The following is a 27,948-nucleotide window of genomic DNA, read 5'->3' as shown; positions in this document are numbered from 1 at the left end:
AAAAATACTTAAAAATACAAGAAAAACTTGTCCATAAGGTAAGATACATCATCATGGAGGCAACTTTGTATCTAGAGTTTTGGTGGTCCTAAAGACCCAGGCCCCGATAACGAGAACAAAACGAGAATGATAACAAATGCACACCCTTGATTGGTTGCATGTGCGTATGCGTAATCTGCATGGAGCAATTCAACCAATAGTATGCCTTCTCTTTGCGTCGTGATTTTTATCGCTGCAGTGTGACTCGGCCTTTAAGCCCAATTTCATAAAGGCTGTAAGCACAAAAACTTGCTAAGCACAGAAAAGTATTGCTTAACAGAACTGGGTTACCAGCCAAAATAATGTTAAGTTTACATTGCTGTGATTGTTGCCCGACTAAATTCTTACTTGCAAAGAAATATGTCAAGCAGTATTTTCTGCCAAACAGCTTCATGAAATTACTTACCAGGGAAACAGTCTTCACAATGTAAATCACATGCAATTTGGTTAGTAAAAATTTTCCACTAAGCAGTATTTTATCACCGTTTAGCAAATTTGTGCTATACCAGCTCCATAACAGACCCCGAGCTATTAATGATTGAAATATTGAGTTTGCAGACACATATAACTGCCTCTGGCTCTCTAGTTTTTCTCCTGGGGAACATTAAAAGGTGCTACCGCAAACCTCCAGTGAAAATAAAAAAATACTAGGGGAGGCAGGATATAAATGATTTAGGGTTCTGTTTTATGTTTAACAGATAGTTCCTGATATTATGACATCTTTACGGGCAACTGGGGTTTTTGTCTTAGCTGCGTCACAACAGCAGGTTTTACAAACCATGGTAAAAAAGTGATTGTTCATCACAATTAATATAAATTTTATCAAACTAGGCAAAATCACTGATGAATTTATTTTTGCCAGGCAAAAGAAATCGAAAGTACTTGATATTCTTCCTAGCAATGGGTGTAAATAGTTTTTTTTAAGGGAAATTTTTGCCATCAAGTTATCATTTTACTGCAACTCATTGCTGCCTGAAGGCCTATTTGAACAATGGTCATTGTTTAACAAGAGACAGCGGGAGACTAGCACAATCTGTTGTAAATGTTTTTGGGGGTGTAAATGTTTTTTGAGGTAAATTTTGGCCAATCAAGTAACCAATTTTGTGCTACTCAACGCTGCCAATAGTCCTTTTTGAACACGGTACATTATTTTAAAAAAGACAGCGCGAGACTTGCACGGTCTGTTGCCCGTAAAAAATGGCAGACTTAAAGATGTACTTTAAAGAGGACTATCTAGAGAGAGAGACTCAGTGACAGCCGCAAGCACGTACCACCATATTCCTGTACTTCTTCAGTATCACATTAGAGCTGTCGTCAAAGAAGAGAACCGAGATAGCACTGAGTTTGGTTGGAGCACAGCAGGCTTGCGGTACGGCGTCCGGACTCCGTAAATTCACTAATGTCTGTACTATGGCATGGTTGGTCGCATTCAGGTGGTCGTTGAGTGGAAATACGCACTCCCCTTCGCAGTAGTAGGCAGCGTATCCATGGGGTGCGATGATCCAGTCCTGAACATAAAATTGAACACCTGCATAGTTATTTTTTATTTCAAGATCTTTTTTTTCTTCATTCCATCCAAACAGAGAGTCAAAATAACAATATTTTAAAGCAAATGCATAGTTCTTTTCACAAATGACCGCCACTAAATAAAAAAGTTGAAAAAGAAACCACACTCTCATCCAATCAATCACAGTCTCTCAACATCCCATATGTGTGTATATTTATAAATAGACCCCAGCAGAATAACAAGATGATGTACTTTACCTGCCATTCAAGGTCACGGAAGTTGACCTGCAGTGACCTCTTCTGACATTCTCGCTGTCTGACTGACCCCGAGTTTGCTGAAGGGAGAGAGAATCAAGGATTATTTTTTTAACTGGTCTTTACAATTTTATTTTCCCCCCTCTAAACAAATGTCAACTCACCTCAAGATTTGGCAAGAATAACTACCAAAGCTGTGACATATGACCTTCACAAGAAAAGTTACCTTCTGTTATTTTTTTTTGCTAGGTTGTCAAAAAAGCATTCACCCATCAAATAGGAGTCTGCTGTTTTGCTCCAAATGATCATTGGAGGTGTTACCTCATGTTATCTCATGCTCTCTTTAAAGGCACTGGACACTATTGGTAATTACTCTAAATAACTGTTGATAGTATAAAATATTGTGAGAAATGGCTCCCTCTGAAGTCAGGGGCATCACAAAAATGCAAGATATATATTTTTTTAATTCTTTGTTGATGCCCCTAAACTGTGGAAAAAGCTGCAATGTGCTGTCAGGTAAGTGACCTTCAAGTGCCAACTCAAAACTCACCTACTTCCCAGCTTATGGCATTTTTGTGGTAACGTATTTTCTTCATTTCTTTTTGTTTAATTCTGTTGTCACTACTCTCATGATTTCAGTAAATGCTGACAGTGGCCCTTGCTTGAGAGTTGTATTGATTAATCATTTAGTTTGTGAAAAGAAAACCAGTTATATGAACTCAGGCCTGTATGCTTCTCTTTTGGAATGGCAAGGCCACCAAGGCATTTTCTCTTTGGTAAAGGGCACCCTAATTAAGGAAATTGCAAATTTCTACAGGAGCATTTTAATGGCACCAAAGCAATACTAGGGGGGCATGGAGGCAATCGCTTTTATTACGTCCAGAATGTTTCAGGCCCAGTGTAAGACTCACCATTCAGAGATGGCGTTCCAAGATCATTGAGTGAGTTTGTAGTTGGCTTCTCATTTTTTTTGTTCTTCTTTGGTTTTCTGGTTGTGCTTCGTCTACTTCTCACTCTGGATGTCCGCTGTTGATCTGTACCTTGAAAGAAGGCTACCATGAATGGTTCCTTGCCTTGTTCACTGTCTACACCCACCAGACCGATCACACTGGGATCCACTGACTGTCCTACAAGAACATCCAACAACACAACATTAAAGGCAGTGGACACTATTGGTATAAAATACTCAAAATAATTATCAGCATAAAGCCTCACTTGGTAATAAGTAATGGGGAGAGGTTGGTTGTATAAAACGATATGAGAAACAGCTCCCTCTGAAGTGGCATAGTTTTCGAGAAAGAAGTAATTTTCCATGAATTTGATTTTGAGACATCAGATTTAGAATTTGAGGTATTAAAATCAAGCATCTAAATGCACTAAACTTCGTGTGACAAGGGTGTATTTTCTTTCATAGTTATCTCGCAACTCCGACGACCAATCAAGCTCAAATTTTCACAGGTTTGTTATTTTATGCATATGTTGATATACACCAAGTGAGAAGACTGGTCTTTAACAATTACCATTAGTGTCCACTGTCTTTAAGTTTGCGATAAGTTTATGTGCAAATCTCTTTTTGATTGGTTCTGAAATGATTATTGGTTCTGAAATGAACTGGACTGAGATTTCCACCAGGTGTTATCGCAAACCTCTCTTATGGTAACACAATGATACTTTTATAAATCACTATCTTAAAATTAACAACAATAACAATTTACTTGGCTAGAAGTATCTAGCAACTTTCGATAGAATAAAGTGATGAATACTTACCCATAATGAAAAATGAGACTTATTTAAATAAAAAATAGTAAGAAAGTTCTTTCTTATTTAGATTTTGGTCTTGCAAAATAAATGTTAGTCCGATTTGAACTTCAGGCTCTGCTGTCTTGTGAAATCTTATCCCAAATTAGAGTCTTGATCCTTAATATAAAACACTTCAATGCACATTGCAACAAAATCAAAATGTTAAACTTCTCACATACCCTGTAATGTTTCCACAGTAACGTGCAATCCCATGTTAGCCCGTGGAGATGTACGCCAAGAAGAACTTGCCATCGAGACGTCAAATACGAGCCATCCATGCTCACCTCGACCGACCACTTGCCCATCCAAATACGCCATTGACCTGGAGGTTCTGTTATGATGCAAAAACAAAAATCACAAATTTGCAGTATTTTAAATAAAGGTATAATACAGGAATGGTAAAGCTCTCCAAATAGTCATAGACAGTTTTCATCCAGGGGCCAATTTCATAGAGCTACTTAAGCAAAACATTTGCTTAAGCACCAAAATAGCTGGCTTATTTTACACATGTTACTGGCAAAAATTTCATGCCATGTACATTGCTTGAGACTGGTATTTAGCTGTTGATTACTTAGCATAACAATTGAGTGGGGTCTTGGCCAAAAATCTGATTTTACTAAGTAAGGAATTTTTTGCTTAAGGAGAATGTTTTGCTTAAGCAGCTCTATGAAATTGGGCCCAGAGAGGTATCGATATGGCCCGCTTCCCATGGTAGCGCGCTCCCCAAATTAGCCGTTTGCGATATTGTGGACACTGTGCACAGTTTGATTAGGGTGTATCAGACAGATTTGGTGTCCTGCACATATCTCAAAATGGCTTCTTTTGGACCAGCTCCAAACCAGGGCACAATTCCTAAGAGCTGCTAATGCAGAAAATATTGTTTGAAAATGTTCTGCTTTGCAAAACAAAACCACAAGATACCACACAATAAAATGTAAATGTGGCATGGTAGTTTGGCTTGTAAACTTATTCTGGTAAGCATAATTTTATTGTGCTAATTTTTGTGCTTAAAGTCACCTGGAAGTGGTATTTTTTCAAAATAAAGCTTTTGTCACTAATATATGTGTTTTAAAGAGTGGAATGTTAATTAACAGTTAACTAAGGTTTTAAAAAATCAGTTCTTATGTTATTTACAAATTTAAGAGTAGACCCCGACCCGGGAGGGCGCTGTTCGTGACGTCAATCGAGGCAGACTTTGCCTGTAATGCGTAGAGTAAACACAATTGCAAAGTACATGTACGGACCAAGTCGTGAGTTTGTACGTTTCAAAAAAAGATTTTTTTGTTTTTTTCCCCGCAATGCCGACCAGGTGTATTGCTGCTGAATGCAGAAAAACACTTTTTGAAACGTACCAACTCACGACTTTGACGTACATGTACTTTGCACGTGTTTACTATACGCATTGCAGGCAAAGTCTGCCTCGATTGACGTCACAAAAGGGGTAGGCGGAGTCAGCCCCCCAAACAACTTTATATATGTTTTAAACATATAAATCGTGACAAACAATTACTAAAAAAATTGTTTTATTGTTCGTAAGCATATACTCTTATGTTTGAAAGAAAACAAAATTCTATTTCCAGGTGACTTTAAGCAGCTCTATAAATTTTGGCACAGGTCTAATTTCATAAAGCCTGCAAGCACAAAAACTTACTTAGCATAAAAAAAGTGTTGCTTAACAGAAACAGTAAACCGGCCTGCGCACTCAATCCATAAAGTATCAGTGTTGTGACTCATGCTTCCTCAAATTTTGTTTAAGCAAAGAAATTTGTTGAGCAGTATTTGATGCTGAACACTTTAAATAAAATTGGGCCCGGATCTTTGGCTTCTTACCTTCCACTTTCTTGATCCGGAGGTAGAACCTGGTATATATTAATCCTGTAGGTTCCATTCCCAGGAGATTGGTTGGTGTTATATCGGAACACCCGGAGCTCGGCTGCTGTAACTGTCTCCTCTTCAGGTATCCGTGTCAGATCAAAGTGGTACCGATGAGGTCCGTGCTTCGCTATTGCTTTCTCTTTGTAATGTACTAAGGAAAGAAAAAACACAATTTCACATTGGTTATTCATCACCCATCATCGTCTTCCTATACTGTGCAGAAACATTACTAAATCATTATATTTTACTTAAACATATTATTTAAATCATATTCATTTCAAACCAAATGCTTTTTTAAGGCATAAAGCGCACATTCCGAATTCAATGTGCCCCGTTAAATGCCTCAAATGATTGCAGTTTAATGGAAAAGTCAACAAACATAAATTTGAAGCCCTATCAGAATGTGTGTCTTCAAAACTAGTCTAGTCATTATTTTGCGTTGCAACGTCGGAATGCACTTTTTGTCAGTTGATAAGATAAACAATAATGTGAAAACGTGCATACCAGTGGTCATAGATTCTTAAAATATAAACCAATAACTCAGGAGCTGACAATGTAGATAAGATCTGCCTCGGTCTTAAAATTTAAGAAATACCTTGGATCGGTTAGAAAGATGATTTAAAAGTAGAGTACAATGATCCACACAAATTTGCCTCGAAATTGCGTGGTTTTCCTTTTACTTTGCGAACTATAACACCGACCGTGTTAGTCGACGAGGTAAAAGGATAACCGCGCAATTTCGAGTGATACTTGTGTGGATCATTATATTCTACTTTTAAAATATCTTTGTAATCATATGCATTTTATAACAAACGGTTACAAACGCTTTTCAAAGACCAACTCGACCGATCCAAGGCAACGTGTTCCTTTAAGCAGGGCTTAGGTTGGTGAAGTAATGTGATCGAGTGGGACTAAAACCTAAACTGAAACAAAATTAGTACAAAGTGAAATTTGTCTCTCAGTTTACATTTAAATAAAAACAACATTATATTTCAAAAAAATAGAATGAATCAACATAAAACAAAACAAAAACATTGATGAACAAAACGCCCACACTTGAGTTTGACCGTCTTCAACCTTTAACTTCTCTGAGAAATTGGGTAAAAATAACCAACATTTATCTTGAGGATCTTGGATCTGGTGATCGATCACCAATCAACAGCTGCTGATTCATCTCGGGTTCTGCAACATTTTTGTTTCTTCCGAAAAAGGAAAAAAAAAATGCCACCCATAGTTTGATTTCTCAGAATGTTAAATCAGTGAAGCACTAATGCTTTTCAGTAACAGGTGGGGATGTCACTGGCTCCCTAGACAGACTAGACGCTCAAACATTGTTTGGAAACTTCTTTTATTCGCCGAGCGGCGAAAGTGAGGACAAATATTATGGAGTATCTCTATTAATAGTGATATCTCTATCAATAGAGATATCTCTATCAATAGAGATATCTCTATCTCTACTAATAGAGATATCTCTATTAATAGAGATATCTCTATTAATAATAGAGATATCTGTATTGTTAATATAGAGATATCTCTATTAATATAGATATATAGAGATATCTCTATTAATAGAGATATCTCTAATAGAGATATCTCTAATAGAGATATCTCTATCTCTATTAATAGAGATATCTCTATTATAGAGATATCTCTATTTGTAAAGAGATATCTCCATTAATAATATAGATATCTCTATGGTTAATAGAGATATCTCTATTAATATAGATATCTCTACAATTGGATTAAATGTTAAGAATGTACTCCATAAAATGTAGTCGGACACAATGGAACTATAGGGCACTCTGATTAAAACTGCAAATAATTATTTTAATATACGCTTTGTTTTGTATAAAAGAACTTTATCAACATTCTTGTTTATGCCCTTATAGGCACTGGACACGTCTGGTAATTGTCAAAGACCAGTTAATTGTATCCCACCATGCATGGAATAACAAATCTGTGAACAATTGGGCTCAATTGGTCATCAAAAGTATGCTATCTTGTATCCCGCCTTAAAATATTTCAGATTTGTTTCATCTTTAAAGGTCCAGATTTCAAATGTTGGAGGGACTCGGGGAACGGACGTTGTGTTCTTTAGTACCACCTGAACTTTCTTTCGCAAAACTTTTCCAATGCGCTTTAAATACACACACACGTGTTTTTGTTTGAACTTAATTTATGGTGGGATAACGAACTTTTCACTTTTTGTTTGCCCCCGTTAATTTACCATTAATAATGAGAAATTGCTAACACGACTTATAGTAAAAAGTATAGGACCAGGGGTGGATTTCACAAAGAGTTAGGACTAGTCCTAAGAGATATCAAAAACGTATACAGCTAGTCCTAAGTTAGGACGAGTAACTCTTCCTAACTCGAGATAAGACTAGTCCTAACTCTTTGTAAAATCCACCCCTGGACACGTAGTACTCAAAATAATGTTCAGCATAAAACTTACTTGGTAACGAGCGAAGGAGAGCTGATAATAGTATAAAAAACTTGTAATAATTAAAACGGCTCCCTCTTTTACAAGGCACCTGGAAGTATACTTATTTGTGAAACAAAGGTGTTTTCCTTTCATTTTTCTCTTGCAACTTCGATGACCAATTCAATTGAGTCAAAATTTTCACAGACTTTATATTTTATATATGGTGCATGGGATACACCAAGTGAGAATACGGTCTTCGAAAATTACTAAACAAAAAGAGGCTGGTTATATCCCTCTTTTCAATATTTAAGATTTGCTTAAAAAAATCTTCAATTAAAGGTCAAAATTTCAAATGGTGGAGGGACCTGCGGAACGGACTTGTGTTCTTTATACAGTGAGTTGAACGGTGGGTCATTTCTCTATGGTTGAACTTTTAAGGCACACACACCCGCACGCATTTGTCTGAACTGATTACGGTTCACTGTTTATTTTCCCCCGTAAATTGCTCCAAACACATTCTTCACTTTTCCCCATTAATAATGAGAATCCATCTATGTTAACACGCCCATCATATAGTCAAACTTTAAAGACATGGGACATGGTGATCCACAGTATATTGCGAGGGGAAAATGTACATAAACACGTCAGATCAAGTATCCCAATCATCACCACTATTTTCGGCGGGAAAAAAGTTCAGCGGTCGCGATAACGACCAGAAACCGTAAACAAAAGCAAGGCGAAGTAAATTAACCATGACAGACACGATGTACTATTTGCGGAACCCTTTAAAGGGTTTTGATACCTTTTGCAGATCAAGTTTTTGGCCAAGACATGAAACCTTACTCACTCTGAAAGAAGATGTTTATGTTATGTTGTATACCTGTAGAATTTTTAGCAACAATATAAGTCGTCAAGTTTTTGAGAAAAAAAGGTGAACATCACAGAGCGATGTTTTCGTTACATGTCGTTACATGTGAATGCCCCTACTTGTTTGTCTCCTGAGACGAAATTTGTTTTAGGGACATTGTTTTACTCATTTCTCAAAAACTATATAGCACCTCAGGAAGTACTATTTTAAGGGAAGCTTTCTAACATCATTGTCTTCAAACTGCGTGTAGACTTGTGTTTTGTGTCGTACAAAAAGTACCAGAAGCCTTTAATCGATAAAGTTGACCGGGCATTGGTGTCAGTCATAAAACCATGATTTATGGAAATTAGGAGAATTGAGAGCAAGTTCACCACGAGATAGACTGCTAAGTGTACCGCAGAAGAGCAGCCATTTTGTTTGATGTGGAACTCCGAAGAGGCATATACTAATACACGTCGATTGGCGTTTCCATTGCTCGGTTGGTGAAAAAGGACCGATGGAAAAAGACCAGCACGCCCCCCCCCCCCAAAAAAAAGTAATTTCTTTGTTAAACATGAAAAAAAAACTTTATCCGAAAAAAACTATTTTAACAAAAAATGAAATAGCTGTTAAAAGGTTAAGTAGGTTTTTAATATATCTCTCTCTCTCTCTCTCTCTCTCTCTCTCTCTAAAACCACATCAAGTGTTTTACATTACCAACAGCTGCAGTGCTTCTTATAATGAGGGAGTGTGTTTTTATTCCGTCCATGTTCTTACCATTAGTAAATGTGTAATGGTCAGTATCTTTTGTAATTACCATGGAGCATGGTAATAGGAGGCCATACGCCAAGTGTATACCATTTCCAAAATGTAGCCCAGTGTACATTTTACGGGGGTAAATCGACCGAGATAAGGAATTAGCTAGAGCAACTTCACCATTGGTTTGCTTTGACAAAATATTTTGTGACAACAAACGGATCCTGTGAAATTGGTTAGCTTCAGAGTTAGTGATTGAGTTGCCGCATTGAATACGCAAGGGATTGGAAAGTGCGGGCTCGTGGTTTCGATATTGAGAGCAAATGGGAACTATTAGTTGAGCCTATAAAATAGACTTAAGAATAGACTTGGTTCCAAGTCTGTGGTCGTGGCTTTTAGTCTACCTGCCTGAAGAACGCCCTCTTGTGAATTAAAGGCACTGGACATATTTTGTATATTGTCAAAGATCAGTACTGTGATTCTACCTCCATTGTGTATTCAAACATTTGCATAAAACATAAAATATGTGAAAACTTGGACTCAATTGGTAATCAAATATTCTCTGCGTGAGAATAGTGAAAGAAAGAAAAAAACCTTATTGACCACCGTCATAGCCTACGAGTTATAGGGTGTCTGATAACCAAGTCTTGGCATTTTGCGGAGTTGACGTAGAGAAACAACCACGATCTCCGACTTGAAATCAAGTCTAGTCTTTCAAAGGGATCGTAGTCTCGTCATCCAGAAGGAATGTCAAACAGGTGTATGTAACTTAACACGTGCCAAGTGTATTTTCAGTTCCACTCAGCGGGCTATCCGGAAACGCCCCCAAGCCTGCCAACTGCGCCATGTTTACGTAGGGTTGCCTAGGGTGAAGAAGGGCAAAATAACTATTTACGTTAACTTTGCTAGCTATGATCCACGGGGAGCAATGGGTTATGAATGATGTCTGTAACGAAAGATAGATTGTGAAGGGCTGAGGTATAGATAGTTTACACTAGGTGTGTAGATAGACCTTCTGTAAACACAAGTAGTCCACTTTGATTTTTGGTGATTGGGTTGTTCTATATTTTGGTGAAGTGTCAGGGAAAAGGTTCAATGGCACCCCCTTATAAAGTGTCCATACACTATCTGAAGTGAAACGGTAGAATAAAGCAAGACAGTTCTCTAAGAACAACTCTACCTGGCAAGTAGATACACACATGGTGTTACCGCAAACCAAATATACATATCTGAAGTTTGTCAGATATAGGCTACATATAGCCCTTACACAAGCCAACTTACTGTGTATACATTACACGATGAAACAATACTGTAGCACACAATGTTTTCTTTGTTCTCGTTACGAAAAAGGAACCCCCATAGCTGTCATAACAAATATGCCTGTGTAAGAGGGAGGGGGGGGGGGGTGTTCTGACAAACTTGTATGGAATTGTGGCTGTTTGTGTTTCTTATAATATTACGATACGGAACTGTATGTAAATGTAGGCATTATTATACTATGAATACACAATCTGAGAAACGTTTCTGACACAGGAACGTTTCTCGAATTCAAGTTTGGGGGATACATACTCGTATCTTTTGAAATGATAATAAAAGTGCTTTCTGTCGAAGGCTGCTTTTAAATTGTAGGCATACTTCGAACCATGTTCGAACCAAATAACACATGGTGTTACCGCAAACCAAAATAATATATATGTACAAATAATACATATGCATTGGCCTATACCTGCTAGCTTCAGTAGCCTTTTAACAATACTAGAACTCTTGAGTCTAGCTGGATATTTAGGACTCCTGGTCCCAGCGAAATTAGCTTTATTAGTCGTTGAAAATATTTTCAGGACAGACGCGTAAATCCGTTAAAATAATTTGTTTGTTTGTTTGTTTTGCTAATTTACAGCACTACAGAACCTCGTCAAGTAAATTCTCAAGGGAGAATTTAAGCTTTCTACTGTCATTATCTTTAAACCGTGTACGTTTAATGTAAATCTGTGGACAATTGTGTTGGTTTGTGTCATACAAAAAGTACCCAAAACACTAAGGGAATTTTTCGGAAAATGTGAGAACATTACATTTTCCCCTATCCAATGACCGTTTCGGCTATTTAGAAAATATGCGCACTCCTTACGGGACTTCAAACGGGCAGACGAAGCCAAAGCTGGAGCCCGTAAACCCAACCAGTGATTTTGCAAAGAGCTTTTAATTTTATTACCCCAGAACCAGACTAAACCTGATAAATCACCAGCCTGGAAACAATCATCTAACATCCTAAAATAATAAAACCGTCTCTTAAATTGACCATTCATTCCACTCGGGACAAAACCTGGAACAAACAAAAAGTTGTAAGAGCTAAGCCACTAATCTGGTCCATTTATCACGGAACGGAAACTAAGTGTAGCAGTGGTAATCATCAATGCTTCATAACGTGACACAATGTGACAGCTTTGCCTATTGTTTTTCCATGACATGACCGTGGAGGAATGGAGGCAGACCGTATGAGTAATCGTGTAAGGATTAGTTTGAGCTGATTCCTCCATAAGTTTAAGCATGTTTGAGGCATTGCATGTTGAGGTATCAGTTTATTTTCGGTTTGCGGTAACACCAATTATTTGAGGCATTGCATGGTGAGCTATCTATATTTGGTTTGCGGTAACACCATGTGTATCTACTTATTACCGCGAAGTAGATTTATATGATTGTTCCTGAAAAAAACTGCCTTTTAACTATACTACTTTGACTATATACTTTTAGCTGATTTAGATCCGCGGAGTGAGTTTTTAAGTAAAGTGTGTTTTGATTGTACTCCTCCGCGGCAGAATAACGAAAAGTCACCTCGAACCACTATTATTTTATATAACTCTTGAAATTATGTGGAATTAATGACACATTAATGTAGCACTTCCCATAATGACCAGTAGTACCTTGCCTACCAAAAAGGCCCTGGAATGTACACGATTCATGGACTAACTCGTGACGGCTTTGGTCTTAAAAATGTTCCTTCACTTTGCTAAATGCCTCAGAACAGGCAACTCTAAACGATTGGCGCTCTATCAGATGCCCCATAATATTGATTGATCGATAATTGAACGATTGTTTGACTGATTGCTTGATTGATTGCTTGAATGGTTGATTGATTGATTGATTGACAAACAGAACATCAATCATAATTGGCACATGATGACATCATATCGTGGACGCCAGGACGGTTGCCGTATATACTGGTAAGCAAAATGATTGTGTGCTTAGCTTACTTTTGTGCTGGACACGTTTGGTAAGATTGTCAGACCAGTACATGTATACTCTCACTTATAGTTTATCCCAACATATGCATAAAACAACACATATAAGTGAAAATTTTGACTCAACTGCAGTCGTCGACATTGCAAGAAAATAATACAAGAAAAAACACCATTTTTGCACAAATTTGTTTGCTTTCAGATGCCTTATAATATGCGTTATGTCTGATGTATATTATTATTTGCGTGAGAAAGTTACTTCTTTCTCAAAAACTATGTCACTTCAGAGGGAGCCGTTTCTCACAATGTTTTACACTTTCAACAGCTCTCCATTGTTCGTTGCAAAGTAAGTTTTTATGCTAACAATTATTTTGAGTAACTAATGGTGTCCAGTGCCTTTAAGCAGCGCTATGAAATTGGGTCTCTATAGTTTGTTACCCATTCACACAAAAATCCGATATCCTTTGTCCAAAATGATACAATGAAAATTGTGTTACGTCTCAAAAGTTCCAACCAAAAAAACAGAGCAAACTAAAAATCGAATCACTTCAATAAAAAAGCAATACTTATAACATACTGTAAACCTACTTTTATGAAAGTGGTTGAATTCTACATGAATCTGAATTACTGCCATGTCACGCAAATTAAAGAATATGGAAGTATTTACACCGCGAGATGGTTACACATTTACGGCTTGGATATGAGTAACCTTTTATGTCCACAATTTATGTCTTTTCACTTCCCAAAAGAACCTGATTTATTGCATTCACGACCTTCAGAAAAAACAAAAACCTGGCAAGTAATTAACCCGGCTTGTGTTTCATTTTCCCATAATTTATAACACACGGTCCATGCAACAGAAAACCTTCTGATAAATTAAAAAGGGAACGCTGGTATTTCTTTAAGTAATGTTTCCTTTCATAAAACGTCGGGATGCAACCATCTGATGATGCTGCTTGAAAAAAAAAACAGTTGATAAAAAAGACACAGTAAGCTCCGAGAAATAAGGTTTGGGGTAAGATTTAAAGGAACTTTACAAAATTGGTTTTTGCAAACAAAACAGTTGCGGACTGTAATCCATCATACATAAACTGATAAACCTGTATACAAGTTTGAAATCCATCGGCCATCTGGATCACAAGAAACAAGAAATCGGTGACAGACCGATTACACATTTTGCATGACATCGATTTAAAAAAAAAAAAAACGCTCACTGAGTGATAAACTCCAAACGGAAAATTAGTCTTATTTATTTCTCATCAAATATGACATTTCAAATAGAAATATTTCAAAGGATGTTTTCTACTTTCATCATCATGTGTAAGTTTATATAAAATCTGTTATCTTAGACGATTTTTGTCTTCTAACCAATTCCGTAATGTTCCTACAGGTGGTCACATGCTATAGTTAAAGTGACACGTTGCCTTGGATCGATCAAGATGGTCTTTGAAAAGCGTTTGTAACCGTTTGTTATAAAATGCATATGGGTAGAAAGATGTTGTAAAAGTAGAATACAATGATCCACAGAAACATGTCTCGAAATTGCACGGTTTTCCTTTCACCTCGTCGACTAACACGGTCGGAGTTAAATGGGAGTCAAATGTTTGACTCCCATAAAACATCTTTCCAACCCTAATGCATTTTATAACGAACGGTAACTGTACACACGTTTTTTTTATAGATCAACTCGTCCGATCCAAGGCAACTTGTTCCTAAGTTGCCGATCTGCGCTTAATTTATTGACCCATATTCCATTCTTATAAATTACGCAGGACATAATATTTCAAGTCATCACACATGGAAAGCTGCAACATCAATGTTGCTTGCTCCCTGCACCACACTCTAAAAGCCAAGTGTTCTACAAACAGGCTAGATGCAACTCAAGTGTATGATTGAACTCTACAAGTTATCAATTAATAAACGTACTGATTGTGAAGGAGCATGTTCGTTTAAAGTCAAAGTATAGTATACCAATAGTTGTTGTAACTATTCGATGGGAGAATTTTGGGACGCTTGGTGGCAGCATACTTACTAGGTAAAATCCATTGTTCTTGGTCATGTGCGCACGCTCAGAACTATTTAACAATGGAAATTTACCTGGTAAGTATGCTGCCACTTACCGTAACAAAGTCTCCCATTGCGTTAATTCCTTTATAAATGTAGACATATACCATAAAAATTACATGTGAAGATTTCATTTTAAAAGGCGGTAGCGTTTTTGAGATATCACCAAAAACCCGAAGCGGTTATGTCCACGCAGGAAGAGTAATCCAAAATAGGAAAACACTATTAAAGAAACTTTACCAATGTCAGTTACTTCCTCAGATCCAAATTTTGGAACATAAACAATGATATTTTGTTTAGATCTTCATTACTTCGAAGTGAAATATGTCTCAATATGCTTCTTTGTACAGCTGTGATACTTCCAACCGAAGGTTTTGTATTGCCATAACCTTAGAGTTAATAATTACCATAATGTAAACCTCCCCTTTAAATCATTCTCTCTAAATGTAAAAGAGTGAAAAACACCACTCTTTACATTTCGAGCTGTCCTCCATACGGCTTTTCAAAAAGAGTGGTGGTTATTTTACTCTTTTAGAGAGGTTTCACTCCAGGACAGAGTGAAAAATCACTCAAAAAGATGCAAAGTTCAATCTTAAAGAGCGGAAGACCACTCGAAAAAGAGTTGTCCTTTATATGGCTCTTCAAAGAGTGCTTTTTCACTCTTTTACATTAAGAGAGTTCAGTCTTCAATACAATAAATCTAGTACAACGCTGTGAAAACTTCATAATATTAACTATTGAACCTGAGAAGTGCCCTAACGTGTCATATGACCACTACCGGGTCAGCACAACCCGATTTCCGGATCATCGTGACCATGTTTTGACTCCGATCCTAGACCAAGATGACCTTAAAAACAAACAAAAAAAGGTTTTGCCCAATTGAGGTTTGACCCATTGAGACACTTTCTTCGGGGTCGAGGACGTCACAGGCCCAAAACGGCCCCACTCACAGAGGTAAGTGAAGAGCTATCATTGGCCGAGAGTCGCGCACATCGCGTACACATTTCCATTGGTTGACGTCATCAAAGATGGCGGCCAACGCAAGAAGTCTATTCCGTGCAACTAACAGTTGCACGGAATTTTAGAGCGATATCCTACACTTACAGGGATCGATTTTAAAAGGAACCTAGGACTAGTCCTAACTTAGGACTATCCCTAGGACTGATTAAAAAAATAAAGGGTATTCCAAAGTTAGGACGAGTAACTATCTCGAGATAAGACAATCTTAACTCTTTGTTAAACCCACCCCAATATAATTATATAACCAAGCAGTTTATTGAACTGTTGAACTGCTTCAGGTCGAGTCAAATATAAATTTCAGGACAACTACAATCTCACACTCTTTGAAAGTGGCCCAGAAACAACTAAAGTGAAGACGACTATAGTTTATAATGGGTAGAGAATTAGCGCCGAAGCTTTTCAAGGTGAGTCACTTATACGGTAAGATGCCAGTCTCGATGACTGGCTATCGTCAGTGACGGGTTATTACTAATCAAGAACATCCGCCACTTTGTTGAGAAATGCCTCCCGAAATTCCCTCTGTTTTCTTTACAAATTTCCTCAGCTTTACACATTAATTTAGCAAATCCCGGAGTTGTCAGTCCTAGTATATTGAAGCTAAGTACGCAGCGATGAGTGATCCACGCACAGTGGAAATAACTTCAGACAAATAGAGGCCATTTGCAAAACCACGGCTTCGGCTCAAGACTCAGGCTCAGGCTAGCTTGCCCTGCGATTGTTTTTGACACATTGCGTATAATTTGCGTCCGCGCTCAGGGCTTCAGACGAGAGGATGGAGCCTGAAGCCGAATCCAAAGCCGAAACCGTGGTTTCGAAAAGGTCAATAGTTCAACCGAAAATTGTGTACTTGAGTAGATTCAATCGAGACGATTAGTAGAATAGTCATTGGGTTGGCAGTTGTGACGGTAATTGACGAGAATTGCAAGTTTGCGTCTAGCAGTTATGCATGGTTACCACAAGGAAGACCTCTTTAGTATTTTTTTCAACGAGTGGAAACGATGGAAATGAAGTGATACATCATAAGTGTGATGGGTGGCTTCCTGTTAGAATCAAGAGGTACAGTTATTAAAAAGTAGAAATGTGACTGTACTTCAATAAATCAATTATAAAGGTACAATCACCCCCAATATTGTTTTGAAACTGTTACCTTTCATGTTAAGAGGAAATGAAGAATAATTGAAGCGTACTTGATTCCCAAGAGCTAAAGGTGCTGTCTAAGACCACAAAACAAGGCCGTTATCAAATAGACCCCTTGTAATGACGTCACACTCTTAAACAGCGCCCCCAATGACGCATGAATGCAGGGCAAGACAACTAAACTGCTTCCCTACACAAAAGAATTTCAAACCGAAAGCTTAACTTGCTACAAAAGAAGGTTGCATCTGAACAGATGACCCCTTGCAAAGACGTCAAGCTCTCAAACAGCGCCTTCACTGGGGCAATTGGACGGTGCTTGTTCTTCGTGCCCCAAAAACGTGCGCGTGATCTCAGAGTAACGTCGAGGGTTATGCGAGTGTAGTTAGATGGAATGACGTCACTGACCGCCATCTTTGATGAACTACAAGCATACAACTGCGGACGACTCTCAGCCAATGATAGCCTTTCATGCACGCACGTTTTAATCAAAGATGGCGGCTCATGCAAGTTCTTACAAGTTTGTTCACCCATTCGCCATTCTGTGTTACTTTATTGACCATAATAAAAACCAGAAACTGTGGGCGCACTTGCTATGAAATGATAATCTCATCTTGACAATTACCCGTGTCTTGTTTAAGACGGGACGATAAACAAACACACAGCCCGTGGGAACGAGGTCGGACAGCTGATCTTCGTCAAATCATAGAGAATGGTCAAATCATGGTCAAATGGAGGCGTTTAACAAACATCTTTATTACGCCGAAGGGAACACAACATCCTTTTCCTATAACTCCCGGACAATAAATTAAAGAACCCGCACCGAGGGAGCGCTTTAACCTTGACCACAGTTGAATAATCACCAAATAATATGACGGTTATGTGCTCAGCACTTATGATTCACAATCTGGGTGAAGTTGTTTTGGAAGAGTCCTTCTCGAAGGCTAAATAATGACAACACAGAAAAAATAAACAGGTAACTAAGTGTTACAAGAGCAGTTAAGTGGAAATACATAAATAGAGAGAGAGAGAGAGAGAGATATTTAGCCAGAAAGCACAAAAACAAGGGGTAAACAATAAATAGGGATACAAAGGTGGGAGGGAAGGGGCAGGTGAAAGACTCTGCTAGGGTCGAAACGTCAGACCGTAGGCCCTATTTTTACATTTCCCAACGGTTGGCAAAGTTGTTTGCAAGAGCTAATTCTCTCTTTTTTTTTTAAAGGGAATGTACACGTTTGGTAATTACCCAAACAAATATTAACTTAAAAACTGACCTGAATTGGTAAGAGCATCGGAGAGCTGTTGATAGTATATAACACTGTGGGAAACGACTCCCTCCGAAGTAACGGTAGTTTTGAGAAAGGGGTAATTTCTCACTAAAAATATTAAAAAACGAAGTCTTTTATTTCTATCTGAAAGCACACAAAATCGTCCAACAAGGGTGTTCTCGTTTCACCATTTAATCACCAAACGTGCCTTTAAGGACATGTACAGCTGACAAAATAGTCACAGAAATTGATTTTTTTTTGCGATACATGATGAAATAACAAACCTGTTAACATTTGGGCTTAATCCGTCGTGTGAGTCGGGCGAAAACGTAAAAAAACATGCACACTTTTCAGCTTGGAAACAAATTGTCCTTATTTTTGGTTGTAACGACAGAAATAAAAAATTTAAACTAAATTGTTCACCACAATGCTGATGTAAATCAAAATACCGTTGACAGAAGTATATCTATACGACCCTACCTTCGTCTCGGTAAAATTATCAAGAACCAGGCGTCGTTGGGTTTAAACCACTAGTTGAAAACCTCTTCAACACACATTGATTACCTTAATGTTGTTTGCCCTATGAGCCTTCCATAGTTAATTAATGTCAACGTTTTTGAGGATGCTGCAAAATTAGTTTTCGGAACGTTTTCACACGTACTTGTTTCATGTCATCCATCAACCACTTGACAACATGTCATTTGCGTCTGCTAAGAGGGCATAGTTGAATATTTCAGGGGCACCAATTTAGGTTTCTGACCGATATCACACCTATTGTGCAATGTCATTTTACAGGAATAGTGCTTAAAGGGTTTGGGTACTACTTTGTGTAGGACACAGGACACAATATCCACTCAGGCCTGTATGCTTCATTTTTGAAAGGGCAAGGGCACCGAGGCATTTTCTCTTTAGCAAAGGGCACCCTATGAGGAAAATGTAAATTTCTACTTAAGCATTTCAAGGGCACCAAGGCAATGGCAAGGGGCAACGGAGGCAATCGCCTTCGTTGCCTCCGTGAAGTATCAGGCCTGTCCACTGATTTACATTCAACTAAGGTTTGAAGATGATGATGGTAGAAAGACTTCCCTTAAAATATTACTTGCTGAGGTGCTGTAATTTTTGAGAAATGATTAAAACAAGTCACGAAATTAATTTCCTGGAAACGAAAATTATTTTAGCATGTGTACACAGACGTATTTACAAGAACTGAATACAACAATAACACCGTGTCAAAATCGCCATGTAATTTTCACTTTTTCTTCTCAAAAACTTGACGATAAATGAAGCTGAAACTTACTGCTACAGATAAATTATATTACATACAATGTACATGTACACCTTCATTCAAAGTGAGTTATTAAAGACATGGCCAAAAACAAAAGGTATACAAAATTAAAAGACACTGGACACTATTGGTAATTGTCAAAGACCAGTCTTCTCGCTTGGTGTTTCCCAACATAATTATGCATAAAATAACAAACCAGTGAAAAGTTGCGAGATAATAACGAAAGAAAAACAACCTTGTCACACGAAGTTGTGTTTTTTTTAGATGCTTGATTTTGAGGCCTCAAAATCTTATTCTGAGGTTTTGAAACCCAATTCGTGGAAAATTATTTCTTTCTTGAAAACTACGTTAATTCAGAGGGAGCCTTTTCTCAAAAATGTTTAATATCAACAGCTCACAATTACTCGTCCCCAAGTAAGGTTTTGTGCTTATAATTATTTTGAGTAATTACCAATAGTCTCCACTACTTTTAAGGGGAATTTTAAGCTTTCTACTATCAATTATCTTTAAACCGTGTATGTTTAATGTTAACTTGTAAAAAAATTGTGTTGTTTTGTGTCATACAAAAAGTACCATAATCCCTAAGAGAATTTTTTTCGGAAAATGTGAGAACTTAACATTGTCCCCTATCCAATGATCGTTTCGGATATTTAGAAAATGTGAGCTTTTATGTTTTTATGCAAACAAAATGTTTTGAGTACTTAAAGACAGTGGACACTATTGGTAAATGTCAAAGACCAGTCTTCTCACTTGGTGTATCTCAACATATGCATAAAATAACAAACCTGTGAAAATTTGAGCTCAATCGGTCAAAGAAGTTGCGAGATAATAATGAAAGAAAAAACACCCTTGTCACACGAAGTTGTGTGCTTTCTGATGCTTGATTTCGAGACCTCAAGTTCTAAACTTGAGGTCTCGAAATCAAATTCGTAGAAAATTACTTCTCTCTCGAAAACTACGTCACTTCAGATGTTTTATACTATCAACCTCTCCCCATTACTCGTAACCAAGAAAGCTTTTATGATGATAATTATTTTGAGTAATTACCAATAGTGTCCACTGCCTTTAACAATAGTGTCCACTACCTTTAAACAATATTGCAAACGTGGCAAAATTAATATTGCATGGACTACTTAAGACACCATGACCTTTGACCCCGAAGTAAGGAACGGTCCAATTATTGCTGAACCCACACATTATTTTTTGCATGATTTTGAGCGTGCGCAACTGATGAGCGGTCGTTTGACCAGCCGCGGACAAATGACTTCATGTGGCAACCACATTTTTTGTAAAAAATTACGGCCTTAGGCAAATCAATCATACGTCTAGCAGAGCTAAGATTTAAAGAACTTTTACTCCACCAATGAAGGCCGAACCAAGCTGAAGAGTTCACAGTAAACTGATATGCAATCTTTAAAACATTACAGAATTGGTACAAAAAATCGTTTAAGATCACAGATTTACACGGTCTTATGATGATGGTAGAAAACCTCCCTTGAAACACTTCCGTCTAAAGTGTCACATTTGATGAGAAATTAATAAAAACTAAATCCCCGTTTGTGGAGTTACTTATCGCCCAGTGAGCGTTTCATTAATTTGTATTTGAATGGATTTCATGCAAAATGTGTAATCCGTTTTCCACTATTTTCGCGTAACCCAGACGGCCGATCAATCTCATTGTCAGTGTAGGGTGGATTACAAAGTGCTTATAATACACTGCCAGCAACTGATTTGTTAGCACAAACAACCAATACAATACAATACAATACAAAAACCCGCAATTCAGCAATGTTCCTTTACTATGGCAACCAAAACTTACTTGTTAGAAGAATTGGTTAGCAGCTTTGGATTGGATAGTATAAAGCATTTGGAGAATCATTTCACTTCGAAAATAATGTGGTTATAGAAAAATATCTCAATTTATATCGACCAAACATTAGTTAAGAAACGTTCATCAGATTGTGAGTTCCAACCTTGCTTTTGGACATTAAACCGCTCTGGATTTTCGGCGATATCTCGAAAACGCTACCACCCTTTGATACTAAGATAACAATTAAGGTTATCATGTGAAGCTATCTAGCTGGTTACAAATATTTGGGTGGAAACTCACCCTTACTTACAAGTTGCATACATGAAAGTATTGGGGTACTTCCATTATATTATTCTCATTCCTTTGGGGTACCACTAAAAAAAGAGAGAGAGAGAGAACCATGTGGGGTAGCATTCTGGTCATTGCTCTATTGGTCTGGTCTGGGCCTCCACTAGTTATAAAGTAGGGCCTACCCCATAAGTCGGAGTGTGTAAGGGTATCGAACCCCACAATGTCACATACAGTACGTGTAATGACGTACCTGAGCAGCAAGCAGCTAAACCGAGGTTAAATCCACAGCCTCGTCCACAACATTCTCCATCAACAGTGGCTAGACTGATATTGATAAAGTTAAAGGCAAACCCTGCAAGCATCAAGTGGAAGCCCATAAATATACTACGGCCGGATCCGAATTGGCGGCTACGGCCACCGGTCATCATGCATTGAAGTATAGGACGCCCTTAGCAACACCCCTGGCAACGGTCGTAGCCGCATCCGTAGCCACCAATTCGGACACGGCCCACTACTCAAAAAATAAAAGTTCACAAATTTACAAATAACTTACAGGGTTTACAGAAGATAATGGTGAAAGACTTCTCTTTACAAATATTATTCCATGAAATGCTTTACTTTTTGAGAAAACGTTAAAACAATATCAATTCTCGATAGGCTATATCGAGAATTGCTATATCGAGAATTAGGGATTTATTTTAAACACATGTCATGACACGGCGAAACGTGCGGAAACAAGAGTGGGTTTTCCCGTTATTTTCTCCCGACTCCGATGACCGATTGAGCCTAAATTTTCACAGGTTTGTTAATATTTTATATATAAGTTGTGATACACGAAGTGTGGGATTTTGACAATACTGTTTACCGAAAGTGTCCAATGGCTTTAAAGCACACAACTTCGTGTGACAAAGGTGTTTTTTCTTCCATTATTATCTCGCAACTTTTAAGTTGAGTTAAAAATTTTCACAGGTTTGTTATTGGATAACAGGTTTGAGATACACAAAGTGAAAAGACTGGTATTTGAAAATTACTAGAGGTGGCAAACCCTGCAAGCATCGAGTGGAAGCCCGTATACTACTCCTAAATATTGTTTTAATACATTTAGAAGTAGGCCCTACGCGGTTATTTACAGTCCAAGATGTGTCTATTTTGGCTGATGTGTCTCTGCAACTCTAAGACAGAACGGATTAATTTGTTCAGACGGATGCTTGAACTTATTAATATTTGGACGATCTCCAAAAAAACACACTTTTACAACTGTTTAATATCACCCTAATTCATATATCTTAACCTGACAACTTCGGGATCTACTTAGCTCCCAAAGAGAGAGTTGTGCTTCTGCCAACACCATCATGACATATTTGTAGAAGTACTTTTTTTCTTGTTTGGTGTTAAATTGGATGGTACCACGTCGCGTTTGGGAATATGATACTATGACGACGCTGAAGATATATTATTCACAAAACCAACAGTTGTTTTGTGCGGTGGTAACACAGACGCTTTAAAAGGCTTCAACCCTGAAATGTTTTATCAGATTCAAATATTTCAATGAGACCTCTTTCAAAAACTATGTTACTTCAGAGCATAGAGCAATCTGATCCTTGCTCTATGTTCAGAGGGAGCGGTTTCTCACAATGTTCTATCTATCAACAGGCCAGCTCTCCATTGCTCGTTACCGAAGTAGGTTTTTATTATAATAATTATTTTAAGTAATTATCAACAGTGTCAAATTTTTAATTCAATGCCTTTAATAGACTTACTAAACAAGGCGCCTCTTAAAATATCTGAAGGGAATGAGAAATGGCCATTTAACTTTTTAGGCCACGATGCCTGAATTCCCGAACCAGTCCCACGACCCTGCGTTCTGTCATTGAGATATGGTTCTATAATAAAACGATTTATCACCATGGAGGAAAGGGAAGCTTGGGTTCTGCAATGACATGAGTTGATTTTTGGTGCTGGAATTTCTCAAGTTGCTGTAGACAGTTTCTCTTTAAGTCACCTGGAAGTGGTATTTTTTCAAAATAAAGCTTTTGTCACTAAAATATGTGTTTTGATGAGTGGAGTGTGAATAAACAGTTAACTCAGGTTTAAAAAAAATCAGTTCTTATGTTATTTACAAATTTAAGAGTAGACCCCGACCCGAGAGGGCGCTGTTCGTGACGTCAATCGAGGCAGACTTTGCCTATAACGCGTAGAGTAAACACAATTGCAAAGTACATGTACGGACCAAGTCGTGAGTTTGTACGTTTCAAAAAAAAAAAATTGTTTTTCCGGCAATGCCGACCAGGTGTATTGCTGCTGAATGCAGAAAAACACTTTTTGACATGTACCAACTCACGACTTGGACGTACATGTACTTTGCACGTGTGTTTACTATACGCATTGCAGGCAAAGTCTGCCTCGACTGACGTCACAAAAGGGGTAGGCGGAGTCAGCCCCCAAACAACTTTATACATTTTTTAAACATATAAATCGTGACAAACAATTACTAAAAAAATTGTTTTATTGTTCGTAAGCATATACTCTTATGTTTGAAAGAAAAAAAAAAATTTCCAGGTGACTTTAAGTTTACCATTGCCTCAAATGAACCTCGCAGTTCAGACCATGTTCAGACCAACAACACAGATACATTACAAGCCTTTTTCTAAACCATGGAGCAAAGAGTTTATCCATGCATGGTGCATTGACTGCATTGGCATGGTGGAAGGAAAGCTTTGGTTTTACAAGTTGATTTGAAGTGCTGGAATTTCTCATGGTGTTGTTGTCAACCTTTGCGCCACATAAGTTTATCTAATGACCCTACGCTTCGTTTCTATAAGGGCAAAGGCACAAAGGCATTATCCCCTTGGTAAAGGGCAACCTATGCGGAGATAGGAACTTTCTACTGGATCATATGAAGGGCACCAAGGCACCGACCAAAGGGGCATGGAGGCAACCGCCTTCGTTGCCTCCGTGAATTATCAGACATGTTGTCACTGCCTCAGACCCTCGCAAACCAGACCCCACAACACCAATATGGCGAGCCCTTCTGAGCCATGGGGCTATAATACATCCATGTCTGAACTGACTCCTACACAATGATGTATTATGTTACAGCATACAACCCTACAACCCACTGTGTTCCTTGGGTTTAGAGGGCCACAATGTGTGGACTGCAAAGTGACTGAGCAACTTGAGGTTTCTTGCTGGGTTACAATAAGTGGGCTAATTAGCCGTCCAGCTGGTTTATATCCATGTGACAGGTGGGGAGGTCAGTCATCAAACCCACTCTAGCCCTGTACAATGTAGGAGTAGGAGCTATGGCAGTCAACACGGGCACGGCAGGACAAAGTAGTTTTAAAGGCACTGGACACGTTTGGTAATTGTCAAAGACCAGTGTTCTCACTCGGTTTGTCCATCCATAGAGCCATCCATGTAACCATACTACCTCCATGGTGTATCACAACAATATACGCATCAAACAAGAAATCTGTGAAAATGTTGGCTCAATTGTTCATCGAAGTTGCACGAAATAATGTAAGAGAAAACACCCTTGTTTGTTGCACAGATGTGTACTTTCACATGAATGAGAAAGGCTTCAGACCTGAAGTCTTTCTCGGATTCAAATATTTGAGTGATATGTAGGGAAATTACCTTTTACGTTTTTCATAGGGAGCTGTTTCTCACAATATTTTACACTATCCACACCTCCCCGATGTTACCAAGTACGTTTTGGGGCTATATTTCAGTAAATACAAAGCGTGTTCAGTGCCTTTAATTAAGCCCAAATCGGGACTCTATCACAAACATTACTCATTTTTGTTGTTAACAGTCAGTCTTGAGTCTCGGCTACTTTTTAACTTTAGAGCCACAGCAGGAAGTCTGTATCTTAATCCTTTTGCAATCAATGCGTGGTATTTTAAGGTTCTTTTGTGGCTTTCTGTGAACAAACTCAAGACATGAGACATAAAATGAAACCTTTGCACGGCATGGGAAGGAGCAGTGCCGAATACTTCCAGTGGTTAGACATCAAGTAATGAGCCACAATTTGGGCTAGATAACTTAGCCCATGGGATCTATTTCTACCTCCATGCTTTAGACTAACGTGTCTGTGCTCTAGCAATATGTCGCAAGTTCCCGCAAGTTCCGGAGGTCGTGGGTTCCGGCGACCGCAGGTTCCGATACCGCAGCAGGTTCCAGATTTATAACAATTCAGAACTTGTTGACATTCAGTCAGAATATTTAGATCCTACCTCCATGATATTATCAACAATGGAATTGAATGAGAATATGTGCCGTTGTTTTTATAGATTTAAATTTTTTTAGGGCTCACTCAAAACCAAAGGTACTTCTACATAAGTTAGAACTATGAGTTCGTGGTTCGTTCCGCTATCGTACCACCAGTAGTTCTACTAAGGAGTAGCTGAAATGTAAAGCCCTGTTAAAATTTAATTTATTTGAATTCAAATAAAAAATGAAAACAGTTTTACACGTCCAAAAAGGGACAAAATGCTTTGAACTTCTGTTTCAAAGAGATTGTCTGCTAATAGTTGTGAAAACGTAACCCTCCTCCGCCGTAGGGAAGAGGGTTACGTTATTTGCACCTAGTCTGCTAAGGGATTGGTTGCTGAATGATGGCGGGAACTGCTTCAAACCCAATGCAGAGGGCGGACGATATATATAAAGTATAACTTTGATATTATTGGTCTATAATGACCACCAGAACAGTAGACTCCTATCCTTCAAGTAAACTATATGAAAGAGTATTTTAATACTCTTTATACTATATAAAATATCAGTTTCGTCATATTGTTAATATTATAATTATTTATTTACGGAAATTGAAAAAAAATCCATATGAACAATCATTATGGCAAAAGGAAACACGACTGTTTGATACCTTCCAGCCTCGCTTTTAACACTTTAATTGTGAAGTGGAAAGGTAAATATTTCTACACCAGTATAATACACAAGGCTCTATAGACGCGTTTATCAACAGTCACCTTACCTGGAAGACTCATGATGGTATCAGCCTGATTTAAAGCAGACACCTCATTCATGGTGTAATTGAAGGTAGTCCCAGGCATCCATGTAACCACATCATCAGAGAGCAAATACAAATCCAAATCTTCATCTTCGAACTCCTTGGTATTCAACGAGCGGTAAAGGTCCAACATGAAGAGTGGTGCCGAGCGGTTGTGTGTCCCTTTCACGGCGTCCGGCCTCGGTCTTCGTTTCAGACCGAGCAAGTTCAAAATCTCCTCCTGGATATCTTGCGTATCGTCGGCACTGTAAGCCGCGCTTCGCATGCCACTCATCGTGGAATCCACATCCCGGGTAAAACGCCGTATTTCGTCGCTGGAGTAAAACTGCGCTGATGTAGCCTGCAGTACGAGGAGTACCATGCCGAGAACGGTGGCAAGTCGCTGCATGTTTGTTTTTTGGGGGGTACTGTGAGAGTGTTTTAGGAGACGACTGTATCAGTACATTTTGTGCAGACGAAAACAAAGGCTCTCTGCTGACTACCAATGTGAATGATGTATCAAAGAAAACGACCTGCAGTAGTGGATACTCTTTAATGATTTCAGAAGTTCTTCAAGCTAGCGTCACATAACTTGATAAGTAGATGTTCCGTCGGTAAATGTCAGCTAAGATGAGTAGGGGCACCACAGCGGTTCCGAGCGACTGCACCACATACACATGCAGAGTCAATTATCAAAGATGACAAAGACCCTCCTTCCTTCACACCAATCTTTCAGAAAAGCTTATAATTTCCTCTCAGATGCGAATGGTAAAGCAATCAAGCTGTTGTGTGCGTGTTCGTGTAGTAACCGCAAACGGCGTACCGTGGGATATTTCGTGGTCTGCGGTGGGTACCCGAAGTTGCTGATGACCATCAGAGTAGTACTGATGCCGTGTGTTGTTGTGCTTCAATTGCGTGCTCAACAGTGGTATGTTTTGTTATGGTACATGCACAAGTACATCCATGTTGTTATGGCTCACAGCAAACCTACTGTATTGTAAATGATACAATATTCCACGATTCGACTGTCACATGAAGCCAAATCTTACATTCTACACTCTCAAAACAATCGCGGACGGTACACGGCCTCTTGTGGTGTGTGAACACGTAGCAGTTTATCTCTCTCCTCGAACAAGGTAGTAGAACGTGTGGAGTTACAACAGCTCAACAAAACTCCTCTACTTGTATTTCCCAAGCGACTGCCACATCAATCAATGAACCGACAGAGTCACTACACTCACCAGAGCAGGGGTTCTTAAACTCCTTCATAATGAGCAATGGAAGCAGGAAAGGCAAACTACACCACATGTACAATCAATGCCACATTTGGTTTTT

General features: G+C 38.4%; 1 protein-coding gene across 1 annotated transcript; it reads right to left on the bottom strand.

Moving 5' to 3' along the window:
• Window positions 1-223: 223 nt before the first annotated feature.
• Window positions 224-27,948, bottom strand: LOC139950176 (protein DVR-1 homolog). Its single transcript, XM_071948813.1, has 6 exons — window positions 26,599-27,948; window positions 5,431-5,626; window positions 3,780-3,931; window positions 2,712-2,927; window positions 1,804-1,880; window positions 224-1,547 (listed from the first exon to the last, which is right to left on the bottom strand). The coding sequence occupies exons 1-6, from the start codon at window positions 27,020-27,022 to the stop codon at window positions 1,287-1,289; spliced, it is 1,326 nt and encodes a 441-aa protein (XP_071804914.1). The 5' UTR covers window positions 27,023-27,948; the 3' UTR covers window positions 224-1,286.

The sequence above is a fragment of the Asterias amurensis genome, chromosome 17 (assembly GCF_032118995.1).
Source record: "Asterias amurensis chromosome 17, ASM3211899v1".
Lineage (NCBI taxonomy): Eukaryota > Metazoa > Echinodermata > Asteroidea > Forcipulatida > Asteriidae > Asterias > Asterias amurensis.
This window is presented reverse-complemented; position numbering and strand designations above follow the sequence as displayed.